The following is a 13,552-nucleotide window of genomic DNA, read 5'->3' on the forward strand; positions in this document are numbered from 1 at the left end:
ACTGCAAAGGCATGTTCCATACATTTCAAGAAGTAAGACGGGCCCTGCCTGCAGACCCACAATCTAATTAATGGCAGCACACAAGACAGAGGAAAGGGAAAGGAGGGTAAGTCAAGAACCGCTAGGGAGAAGAGAGACCTCTTAAGGAGGTGCATGCCATTGATAAGAGAGAAGGAAGCAGGGTGAATGTCCAGTCGTGGAGCTTCCCAGTAATGGGAAGCTGCAATGGGAAAGGAATGGTGGCAGAAAATAGAAGTCCTGGTCTAAGGTTTAACTAAGAGTTTGGTGCCAGCTGAGTGAAGGGTCCAGAAAAAGGCATATAGAGTAAGAGAAGAAAAAAATACAGATGTATGCCATATCTGAAAGTACACACAGGACATTTAGAGTGAAGACAAGCAGAAAGAGAAAGTCACTTGAAAATAATTATTATCAACTTCCTAATTTTCCAAGCAATCAGACGTTTCAAGGGAAGCACTACATTTGTTTAGTTTTCTTTGGATGAGAGCAAACTGGAGACAAATGTCATCTTTGTAATATTTGCTTGATTTTCTAGGAGTGTGGATTGAATTTGGACAAATCCCAAATTCCAAGGTGAAGGGGGTGCCTCTGAGTGATTTTTGGTTTGTTAGATTTGAAGCAGGATCTGTACAAGGTGGCATGAATTGAAATGGGGACTCCTGAAGCAGTTTGTGGTGCCTTGGTGATCCAGATAGTTTTTTAAAAATGCTGCAGGCAAGGATTAGCTGAAAGCAAAAGTAACGGGTTGTAGTAAACTAAGTTCTACTCAGAGTAGACCTATTGAAATTAATGAACAGGAAAGGGCTTAAGCAGTTTCTTAAAAATAAAGGGTGCTGTCATTAGGCATATTTTCCCAGCAAAAACTTTGTGTACAGTCATGTGTGAAAATGGTACAAGTGTCCATTGTGCAATGATTACACACAGTGTACTGAATTGCTTTCATTTTTGATGGGATTCTAAATACAACCCTTGTCTTGCTAATAAAGACAATTTTCAGGGATTCCTTCCTCTCCCAACATCCCCCATCCATATTGTTCAGGACACCTTGACCCTGTGGGGAGGCTTTTTGGCTGTGCAGGGTTCAGGAAGTTTCCTTCTATGAAATTCCTCGTTAACTAATCTTAGGATCCAAGCTTCTGTGTTTAGAAAGCTGTTGTGGCAGCAGCACGAAGAACAGAAGATTTAAGAGCAGCTTTAAAAAAAAACACAGTCACCAGGAACTTTGTGCTTAAAAGACTCGTTTCTAGTTCTTTTGATTCATCTGTTTATATCATTAGCAAGAAAGGGGGAATTAAAGCATTAGAGCTTTATCTACCTATGTAGATTTAGCTAAAAGTGAAACACATTTGACAGAAATCCCCTTCAAAATTGCTGTCTACATGGATTATCATTTAATATGTGCTAAAACCAACGTAATGTTCCCTGTGCCTTGGGTATAAATGTCAAACTCTGCATATATATGTCCTGGATTTTCTTGAGCACTGAATAAGTTTGAATGAATCCAGTCACAACCTTGATGGATTTGAAGACCTTATCATGTTCCAGTGTTGAGGTTTTGTCATCATTCCTTTTTTTTCTATTTAATATCATAAAGGAATGCTTTATTTAGAGTGGAATAATCTCTTTAGTGGCTGCTACCCAAGAATTCTATTTTCTTTCTTTTTTGTTTCTTTGTTTTGCCAGGCCACATCATCTCAAATAGCGGCTCTAAGCGCTCAAAGATGAGGACCTGTATCAAACATTCCTTTGACTCAAGTCTGATTACTTCACCTTAATGTTTTGAAAGCAGATGTAGGAAAGGACAGCCTTCCCACTGACAACCTTGGTTGGTGAGTTTACTTATTACAAACAGCAGATCAGAAGCTACAAGACTGGAAGGGAAGTAATCTATATGTAACTGAGACTACATAAGGGATTGGGGTAGATAAAAAGGTGCCCCATACTGGACCATGCTAGACCACATCTAAACTCCTATAAAAAGTGACAGCAGCTTAGGGTAAGTGAGCTAAACTTGGCAACCACTCAGGTTAGAAATGCAATGTGTCTGTCATATTAAGCCCATTCCATTATTTTGGAAGAGTGAACTGGTAGTTCTGAAACTAAGCATGATAGCTGCATAGAAGGAAACAATATCTTGTACATGAAAACAGTGACACCCTGTTGAGTACTTCTAACACCACTGTTCTCACTGTCTGATTACTCTGCCTCCAAACACATACACACTATTGCACATTGTTACAGGCTTGCTGCTTTTCTCTGCTTGACATATGTTGCATTTATTTATTCTTTAATAGTCTGTCTCAAACTACCTTCTGAAGCAGAGTCATGTATTTAAACTGACTATAATTTTCATTTTTCTCTCCTAACAAGCAAGCAAGCAAACAAAAACAAATGAAAAACCCAGCACTTAAAGGTATCTATTCTCCCAAGGGATCTGGTTGTCCTTATAGAACAGGAGCAACTCGAACATATTCGGTAACATTTACTATCACAGTATGTACTTTTTGGGTTTCACATTGGCTGGAAGACAAACAGTAGTTTGGCATTTTGGATTTAGACAACCAAAAAATAATAGCCGCAGCTCATCTGATTTAAAAGTAAATACTGTGTTTATTTTTGGTTGTAGTAGGAACAATTTTTGTCGTAGGCTAGACTGTCCTTCTTAAGCCCTCTCCTGCTGTTGTTCCTCAGTGACTGATATTTGGAGGTATGTTGCCTCTAAACCTGAAGGTACAGGAAGGCCATGTGCCCTCCTTTACAGAGGACAGTCAGACAACAACCCTCCATCGGAAGAGCTATCTGGTACAAGCCTGGTTGAAGGAACCTTAAGAAGGGACAGGAGAAGTTGCTCATCAACACCTAGCACACGATAGCAGACCTATGTGGTCACTGGCACATAAGTCACCTAGTCAGCCTTCCCCACTATGGGGAGATGTATTTCTATTGAAATTCTAATAATTATTTCTAAATTGGCATCTATACATATACCAGGGCCCACCAGCTTCAGGTGAATGTTGTTCCAAGTATGTATACTTAGGTTTGCTTGGTATCTTTATATGTCTTCATAGACATTTACAAAAGCCGCTCTGGGCCAGTCCTTCCATGGGATAAATGCAGCCTGAAAGTTTGTGGCATGCAAAACAGTGACAAGAAAGAAACTAACTACTACCACATCTGCCTGCATCCCCTTGTGTTTCTTCTCAAAGAGTGTCTGCTAAGGTCTGACCACAACTGAAGGGAATCAAAAACTCGAAAAAGGGCCCTTGGCAGTTGTTCTTAAAGCCTTTATTTTAATGCAAAATAAAACTGTTCAGCATTTACAAGGTGATATGTAACCAAAAAAAAGCCAAACTTTATCTTGTGGTACCAAATGATCACTTAACTGTCTCCTCTCCAGCCAATTTCCCAAATTTTTAAACAATTCAAAACACACAAATATAGGTATGTGTGTGTATCCATATCCATCCATACACACACACCCAACAACACCAAGAAAATACAGGAAAGGGCAGCAGTAGTGTGCAAATAACAGCAATTCCCATTACAGTTCAACTGCTGAAGTCAGTGGCATTGCACCAGAAATAATCTGAAATGGATGGCTTGTGAATTAATGATTTTTTAAAAAAAGGACAGAAAAAAGGTTCTGCCCTCAAGTAAGTGCACAGATGGTTGGAATCGTTTTGCAAAGAGTTATATACTCAAGAGCCTGATCTGGGAAAGCTGTACAAGCATCTTAGCTCCCACAAGGGAGCTGAAGTTCATCTTGGAGCACACATATAGAACACCTAGCGTTTAAAAGGTAGAAAGGAGGATGGTAGCATTTTCAACACTATACCAAAATTAGGCAGCACATGAAGCCGTCTCTAGTTAAGGGCATTTCTTGGAATGTGAAGTTTTTGAAGAGAATCTGGAAAGTTGTCTCCAGTTCTCTTCCTTGGCCTTTTTCAGTTGCTGCAATCAGAGTTAATTCTCCTCCCAACCATGAGCTTAATCTCAATAGATGGTTCAGGAAACTGCTGGTGTCTATATTAAATATTTAGTCACTCAACAGTTAGCACATACAATCCAGTTTTTGTAAAAACAATAAAAACATTTTTAAAAAAGCAACCAGAATTTGATCCAAAGTACACTGACGTTTCCAGTAAGTTCTATGGGCTTTCAGTCAGGCTTTTGTTGCAAATGCAATACTTAAGCCAAGCTCATTATTCAGGGAATAAATGTACAAAGCCGTATCTAGGGCCTTTGACTGCTCTGGTCTGAAACTACTGTTTGCAGCCCATCCCTTGTGCTGTCCTTATGATTTCTCCACCAACATGCACAAAATGTTTGCTCTCTTTACTTTGGAGTGTTGTTCTTCAAACAGCCAGCTGTCAAAGAAAGCACATAATGGTTGGCTAGCATCTGCAGTGTGCTCCTTAGCCTTTTTTGAGTTAAGAGCTCATGAGGTGGGTAGGTACAGATGACCACTGCAGCCTGATGACTGGTAGGTAACATTCTTCCTACCTCTTGTCAGGAAGATACAGACATTAGTTTGTCATTTGTACAGATTTGTTCTCTTGTGCTTTCTGCTTTATACCCTTACTGCTTAAAGCAGGGAGAAACGGGTTGTAGCAGGAGGCATCTATTTGCTTAGTGCGCCAGATAAACATCCCATTTCTTCATAGGGTGGGCCAACACTGTGAACCTATTCAACAAGGGTAACCTATTGAGTCCCATCCTTAAACTTGGTGTGAAAATGCAGCAAAGTGTTCTACTCACAGGGGCAGATCAAAGCTACACAGAAAACCCCAAATCGCTTTGGGGATGGCTCCTGCTGGATTGGCATATTTTTACAGAAGTTTTGTGGGAGGCATTTGTGACTATAAAAGGACCCATTCAGATCCATAATATTCACAAACATATGGGCACATGGGGAAAAAGAGCAACTTGTTTCTTAATGGCTCGTGGGGGGGGGTTGTGAGCAAGTGATATATTTTCATCCATCAACTACAGCACCTTGTGATATATGTATGTGCTACACATTTGCATGCAATATGGTGCTGAGACAGTTTGTTTTACATTATTGCAGAGAAGCAGGCTCTCTCTATATTTACATACGTACACATGCACATATACACACCTCTGTGAGTCAATTAAAGCAGCCAACTGCTTCTCCCTGCCCCCCCCCCCGCCCTCCCCATCAGAATCATGGCACTTTACACTGATTGGGAATGACATACCTTTGGCTCCTGTCCCCAAAGGCAGGCCAAGAGTTTTAGTCCCCTTCAGAGCTACCCGTAGAGTATGAAGGATCTACACACTGTACTGTATCTGATTTGGGTTTTTTTAAAGGGGAAAAAGTCTCCTGTAGATCTGAAAGCAGAAGTATTGTTTAATAAGGCATTGGCTAAGATTAACATCTGAGAAGGGTCTTCTGGTGACCTGCTTTGCCCTACCAAATGGAGCTGCTGCAGTCACTAGGAGTTTTACGGGGGTGTTTTAGGTTACATGGAAACAATTGAACACAAGCTTCAAAGGCCATAAATAACCCAGACAGGCTCTTTCCATTCAATTTGGATTTATCCCTAGCTCCTGAAATGCTGTCAGTTATCTTTGTAAACGGGAATGAAATGGCACAAAAAAGGGGTTAGGAGACAGGTGATTTATAAGGCGGGAGCTTATCTTCCAAAGCTCCCCTTAATTGTGATCAGGAGAGATAAAGAGATAAAGCCACCGTCATCAACATTCGTTTCTTCCATTGAAGGATCCAGTGTGTCATAGGTTATATTTGTACAAAAACAATGTACATTTAAAAAATTTCATCTCAATCCTAGTGGCTGTTCTGCACCCCTTGAATATCTGCCAAATCTTTGTTCATCTGAGGATCCTTCAGCTTATATGGTTTATTTTACAGAAGTAGAATGCTTTGGGGAAATAAGCACATGCACTATGCCCCAAAGGTGAAAGGGATGCTTTTTTTTGGGAATGGCCTCCCCAGTATCAATCTTGCTTCAAATTCAAAGTTGACACAGTCTCAATTAACTGCTTACCTGCATACATCCAAGACAAATTTCCACACCTGTGCTCTCCAAAGAGGCGAGGGATAAAGTGAAGGAGGATTTCATCACAGAGGATTTCCCCACAGGCTGGGTTAGATGACCAGGATCAGTTCTGACTGGCATCTTGTTTGGGACCCAGCATGCACTCTAGAAATGTCATGTACTGGCAGTTCAAAGTAGATTAAGACTGGGGTTTGGGGTAACTTTCACTGTTGCTGGTAAACTGTAAACAATCCCAAAATGCCTGGCACAGACTGTAATGCTATAGAAAGTGGAAAGCAAAAAAGCTTCCTATGTTTCTTCATAATGCACTGCATACATCACAACAAGAAATAGCTTTGTACCCCCACTAAAGAACCACAAATCAGGCCAGAAGGATGAAAGTAAAGTTGAAACATGATTGAATCAAGTCACTATACATCAGTGATCACAATATGCCGTTATTTGCTGTCCTCCTTGTGGCAGCTTACCTCACTTCAGATATTCAACAAGATATAAGAACTTAGGCTTAGCAAGTAGTAAACAACTCAACATCCACTCCTTATTTAAACCTGCAATTGTTAAGGAATACCTGACTGCACTGGGGGAAGTGGTGGAGGGACTAGCTGCTCACTTGAAAGTAGAATGGACAAGATTTAAGCACGTTTATATAGATATAGTTTCCAGAGAAATGTCAACATCTGACAATTCCTTGCAATTCTTCCCTGGTTACTTGTTCACAGCCACCTGAAATTCATCCACCAGAAATAGATATTGGCCTTTACGTGGCTGTGTTACTATTTACCATTTTTAGGAAGACATAATCAGAATAATTACAGGGAAAAGTCACTTCTTGGTGACATTTTCTTGTTAAAATTAATAATAGAAACACAATTGGTATCTCTCCTCACTAAAGTTGTTTCCTGCTCAGTCCTATCTAGAAAGTATAGGACATACAGTCCTAGGAAAGGATATGATCCAAAGCCTGCTAATTCTCACTGAGTGATTCCGAGGCTGTGAGGTTTTTTAAAAAATAATTATCTGAATATTAATACTTGCAACAACAATATTGAGCCTGTAGATTCCATACCAAACCCTCAAATCTTTCATGGGCACTGGAGCAGCTGGTACTTGGAAATGCAGCAACACAAATTTGTGTGTGAGAGAGATTCACTACGCACTAAGTCTCTGGAGGCCACCCAGTATAATAAAGCCATTTCAGAAAGGGTAAATGATAAATGGCTCTGCCTGGCAGATGACCCCTCTGTGCCATATATAATAATTATGAGACGACCTGTGCAATGAATCCCGTTAATTTGCTGCATACCAAAAGAAAACCAACAGATCCTTCTGCGGCCAAGCCCAAGGTCTTTCCCTTGAAGGGAAAAGGGCTAAAGAACAGCCTTGAAATGCATCCAAAGGATGTAAAAACATGGGGAATTCAAAAGACATGCTGGAGCAGCTCAAAATTCCTAGCTGAAATAAGTTTCAGAAGCTTCATTAGATGGGGTGGCAAATAAAAAGCTACAGAACTTTAAGGACACCCCCCCGCCATACACACAAAGTAAGCAACCTGCAGGTACTACCATCTCCCCCACTCCTTCCTCCCTTCCCTCCCTCCCCAACTCTGACCTCCCTTCCAGACGTGCAAATTGGAGCACCAAGAAATCATCTGAGTAAAACCGCAGCATCCTCTCCTCTGCCCTCATTGTTTGCACAAGATTGGAAATTATTAAAACATGATTGTAATCCTGCATCCCCTAACCTTTGGTATTTTTTTTCTTTTTAAAAACAGTATCCTATCTGACACCCACACTATTATCCATCATTCTAAAAACAGTAGAAGCCTCCCCTCCCCCCCAAACCCCCAAGTGTGGCGGTCCTGCAGAATTTCTGCCATGCAACAGTGAGCACTGTTTGGCTCTTAGCATCCACCAGCCCTTCAAGAGCCTGACCATCCTTTCTGAGATGGGATCTGCAGAAGAATGGCTTTCACAGGCGACATTTTCCAGAAAAAAAAAGCAATGGAATCAGATACTCAGGTTGCACACACTTGGTCAGCAAGTAGTTTTATGGGAGGATCAGACTCCCGCGCTCACTCCCCCAAAGTGGGCTGCTGTTGGTGAGTTTCCACTGCCTCCCTCCCTACAACTCTCCCACCAGTTGGTATCTGTGGAGGAGACTTAAGAAGATCCTTCAAGGGTTAGGCCTGGTCCTCTAGTTGCTGCCCCCTAGCTTACAATTATTAACTGATATGCGGCAGGCACTTCTGACAACATTACCAATAGGAAACCGGCTCTTTCCAGATATATACACAATTGCCAAATGCGCTAAAACTCCCTACTGTTGGGAAACTAGAGGCAAGGCAAGATCCAGGATCCCTTACAATACAACACTCTGAGGCATTTCTATGAACTATTAAGTACGACATTTTCCCATTTGTCCATCTGTACTCTTTGTAATTAGAAAAATAAAAAAGAAATCTTGACATTAAAAAAATGAAAAGGAGGATACAAAATGGAATATCTCAAGGGGCAATTAAAAATATTACTGAGGTGAGATTAAAATGAGAGAAAAATACAGTATTTCCCCACCATGATAGCAAATACAAATGACAGGTCACACCATGAGCACATCTCTGAGGACAATGAAGCTCTTTGTAAACTTGCCAGGAAACACAGGATATTACTCTAATTTCTCCAATTATAGAAGATCTTAGTAAAGAAAAGTCTGCCATACTGAGTGCACACACAGTGGTACCAAGACGATACCTTTTCTGAAACTATTTCCAAAACAGATTCCTGCAATATAGGCGTCTTGTATGTGCCTGTGTTGTTGGTTGCAAATCGCCCTGAGTGGTACTTTATGGGGTGCTTAGAAATTCTGCTCACTCTTCATCTCCCACCTTCTACATTCAAGCAAGCTTTTTTTTGTTTCAAACAACACTCTGATACAATGATACCCAAAAGTCACTGTACCGCTTTTTATGAGCTTGTACTATGTTTAGGAATGTGTCCTGGATGCAAACTGGCCAGACTTAAGTGACGTCTGCCCTGGGATAGAAAGGCTCAGTGGTACCAGCTGCAAGATAACAATATCAACAACAGTCTAGCTTTAGGCTATACAGCTGCAGTCATGGGGTCCTTCTGCCTGGGATCTTCATGTCTGTATTGGGATTGATCAGGGCCGGTTCGACGATAGCCAGGTCTGCCCATTTCATTATAAGGCAGACCTCTGTGGCCCTGAGGTGGTGATGGTGGTACATCTTGGCGGAAGGGTCCTTTGTGCTGGCCTACTGGCTGCGGTGGGATACCATACTGAGGATACCACAACTCTGTTGTTCTTGGGCCATCTTGTGGATGAGCGTAGCTCCCTTTGGTAGGATGAATTGCAGGTTGGCCTCCTTGACAGTAAGGAAGATCTCTCTCTTTATATGCTACCCGTAGTCCTGTTAAATACTCCACTGGTTCTATAGGTCCATGCCTGGGAGACGAAATAAAAAGAAAAGAGCTGTAAATAGAAAGACTTGCATCACTTTCATTTAAAGTTCTCCATTTGTTTGGGACAAGAAATGCCACTCGCTCTAACAAACTGGCCAGCATGAGTCCAAACAGAAGAAAGACTTCCCCAGCTGCACGCTGCTAGATTGGTAAACCACGCACAGGATGTTGGCGCAAAGGTCCAGCACACATCACAGCTCCTTTACAAAAAGGCACCCTTGGAATCCTCCGGCTCACAATGCAAGCTACTCATGATCCATTTGCAATAATGGAAAACAAAGACCCTTTCAATGATGTGCGTTTGACTGTGTCTTATCTAGCCTGAGGATAAACAGATGAGTTCCGTCTGTATCCCAGCAAGCCCCAGAAGGCTCACATACACCAATATTCACACCTCAAAGCTGTTTTGCCAATTTTCTTGTTTCAAACATGTCAGTCCATAAAACTCTCTAAGTCTTACAGTTGGAAAGCCCTGGAACTCCCCGAAGAAAACATTAAGGATATGAGAATTCAGTCTCTATGCTTACTGGGCCATCTGCCAATAACATTTCAGGGGGGGAAAGAATGCACGCATGCGCACGCACGCACACACACACTCGCATACACACATGCACCTGAGTAGGAGAATCTTAGAGCCAGCTCTGTAACTTGTTTGCCTCAATAAGGATTTGACAAGCTCTGGTGCATGTGAAAAGCAACATGTGTGACCATGTAATGTCAAGGGGCCTGATTATGGAGTCATTTCTGTAGTTTTCTCTCTCTTAATTCCAGGATTTACATTAATGAGGGATTCTCCCTAATAAGGGTAAAGCCAGGATAAGTGTTACATGGAATAAATAACTGTTTTATGTAGATGTCAATGCAGAAGCCACAAAGACTCAATATGATTAGGGGTTGTTCTCTTCAGACAGAAATATTTATTCAGATATAGAAAGAATACTGACTAGTTCTTCAGAGAACTGCGAACTGCAATATTTTTGTAAGATGCAAAACAAAAATAGATACCATGATTTCTCAAGTGTCTCAGTGCAAGGTTCCAACATCAACCTGCAATACATGATTGCATATTTTCCACACCTATGAGCTTTCCTTCTTGGACCTGCAGCATTTTTTTTTTTTTTAAAACCATTCTTCTTAATAAATACTGAATCTGTGCAATTACACCCCTTCTCCTCTCCCCTCAAAATTTAATCCAGCCTCCCAGAGAAAGGGGTAGAACCTTGGAAGGCAGCCAGATTTAGCTCCTGCTGTAAGCAACCTCGGTACATGGATACTCAGATATAAGGATGTCAATTCATCACAAGTAAATAGGAAGCAGACTCTAATAATATGGAGGACTTTTGCCAGAAAGAAAGCTCACTTTTTTTGTTTTGTTTAACCAATTGTGGAAAAGCTTGTTTCTTCTCAAATCCCTCACAAGATTAACACAAACAACCTGGAAGTAGAACTTCAAAAGGGACAGATCTCCAAACTGTTCATCCTTATTGGCAGATTCTGGGGAAAACAAAAACAACCCAGAAACAAAGCCCTGATGTTCTGGATGCATCTTAAAAGCATCTCTTGGGGATACATATGACTTTGGTGCAACTAGACAGAGCCTTATACATTCCTTATTTGGTGCTATAGCATGCAGCTAAACACACATTAACTGTACAATCCTATACCTATTTACGCAGAAGTCCAATTGAATTCAAGGAGACTTACTCCCAGTGAAGTGTGTGTATAGGACTGCAGCCAGCTGTCCCAGGAAAAGGCCACCAGGACACCCTTGCACTCATTGTGAGAAACTGCATCCTATAGCTATCTGGGCCAGCTCGTCATCTGCTGGGAACCAATGCAGCCAGAGGCATCACTAGGCGGGTGCGGGGTGTGTGCACCGCACCCAGGTGACACCATGAGAGGGGTGACAACCAGATCCGCCCCCATCGCGGGGCAGGGCGCCGTTGCCCGGCAAAGGAGCCAAGAAGCGCTCCGGGTCGGCATCGGAGCAGCCAACTCCTCCTCCCCAGAGTCAGGCAGGCAGGCTGCAGGCGGACGGGTGAGACCAGGAGCAGTGTCGGCGGGGCGAGGGAGGTGCGCTGGCATTCCCAGGCCTGCTTCTCGTGCCAAGGGGGCGCAGAAAGTGGTGGGCGAGTGCGCGTGCACCATGGAGGAGCCGGGCAAGGGCGCGATCCCAAACAGTAACTATGGTGGTCTTCAATGGGGAAGGCAGGAAGTGAGCAAAAACAATGAATAATTAAGTGAGCTTAAAATGGAAAGTGCACGTGCTCAGACTATTATCTTTTTCTTTGTTAAAGTTGGTAGACTAGTTTCGTTTTTGTTTTTGCTGTAAGTTGTGAAACAACAGGTGCTCAGAAGGTTGGGTTTTTTTGGTAATCCATAAAAGCTTATGCCACAATAAACTTTTATGCCTAAACTTAAGGTACCACAATGCTTTCTTTGAGGCACCTTATTTCATGCTTTTCTATCTGTGGGAGGGGAGGTTCTATTTTGGAAATTAGATCAGGACCCTCCAACTGTCTTAATCTGGGGGTGGTCTGTTTTATTGAGACTTGCCCTTTTGATGCCTGTTGCAAGATGTAATTGTGACTACAAGTTTAGATAGGTTTAAATGAGGATTAGACAAATTCATGGAGGAAAAATATATCCGTGGTTATAAGTCATGAGGACTAGAACCTCCAGATTCAGAGGTGGTATTGTTGATGAACAAAAGCAGTTCTATTGCACTCATGTCCTGGGGGTGAGCTTCCCGGAGACACCTGATCAGCTTTTGTGGTAAACATAGTGCTGGACTAGATAGATGCAGGTCTGATCAGAACAGAGCTTGGAAGTAACTCGTTATTTTTAACGAGTTACTTGTAATTCGTTACAATTTTAAATAACGAGTGGGTAATTCCATTACATTTGGCAAGTAACGGAACGACTAGTAATTTCCCTACTTTTCAGCTGCAACTTTAACGTTTCCACGTTAGGTTGGACGTTACTTGGGGGTGGGAACAAGGGGAAGTCAGCTCCTGGCTGTGATTGGTTAACACAAGACATGTGCCTCACACTGATTGGACCTCTGCGCAGACTGTCTCTTCCCTCGTGATCAGTGTTAGGAGGCACGAGGGAAGAGGTGAATAGGCAGGGCCTGCTAGCGTCTGAGAGGAAAAAATGGATGCCGGAGGAAAAAGCCAGGGCAAGGACAACGGAGAAGGCAGCAGCAGAATGGCGAAGACCTGTAGAGGTGAGTGACGATGATTTGTGTGTGTGTGTGTGTGTGTGTGCCCCCCCACGGCCCCTTCCGCCCCCATGGCATTTTTGCCCCCCCACCCCCCCACGGCCCCTTCTGCCCCCCCACTGCCTCTCCTTGCCTCGTTGCCGCCCCCTCCATCAATCACAAGTCACTTCTGAAACTTCGGCCGCCCTACTTCTCTTCCTTTCCCCCCTTTTTGAACTCTCCCCCTTGTTCCCATGCATACTGTGCTGTATTTATCCAGACAGAGCACTCCTGCCTTTTAAAATGCCGGCTAGCTTTTTATTGTATATTTATTTGAACTCCATCTTTCTTTTTATTTGTATTTTTGTCCTGTTTAATCACAAGACTGAATTGTATGTGGGACAAAAACTGTCTCAGTAATAAAAATAATAATAATAAAAATAAAAAATCATTAGGCGTATAATAAATGGCTTAAGGCTGATTTTTTTGTTCTTGGCAGAGATGAGGTGAGAAGTAGGGTCCTTGCAGCTCCTCCTCTCAGTCCCCCAGCTCTCAAACTCATGTTCTGTGAGAAAGAGAGAGATTCCCAGTCCCAGAGAGAGATAGACTGTTGACAATCTCTGCTAATATCTATACAAATGTACATAACATGCATCACCTCATTGCAAATGAGAAGCAATAGGGTTTTATATTAGTTCTGATTGTCTATTGGGCTATCATAGGTTATATGTTTTTTTCATTTTCTATGGCAAAAACTCCAACTTCAGTGGAATTTATGTGATGTGTTCTAATCATTTGAATTTGGCTAATGAATG

At 42.2% G+C, this 13,552-nt stretch overlaps 1 protein-coding gene across 1 annotated transcript in view; it reads right to left on the reverse strand.

Moving 5' to 3' along the window:
* Positions 1-7,889: 7,889 nt before the first annotated feature.
* Positions 7,890-13,552, reverse strand: part of PARD3B (par-3 family cell polarity regulator beta) — an 894,180-nt gene continuing 888,517 nt past the window's right edge. Inside the window, exon 23 of the mRNA XM_061607918.1 lies at positions 7,890-9,518. Within this exon, the coding sequence (XP_061463902.1) occupies positions 9,155-9,518 (364 nt within the window). The 3' untranslated portion in view covers positions 7,890-9,154. The remainder of the gene's footprint in view (positions 9,519-13,552) is intronic.

This window comes from Rhineura floridana, chromosome 2 (genome assembly GCF_030035675.1).
Source record: "Rhineura floridana isolate rRhiFlo1 chromosome 2, rRhiFlo1.hap2, whole genome shotgun sequence".
Taxonomy (NCBI): domain Eukaryota; kingdom Metazoa; phylum Chordata; class Lepidosauria; order Squamata; family Rhineuridae; genus Rhineura; species Rhineura floridana.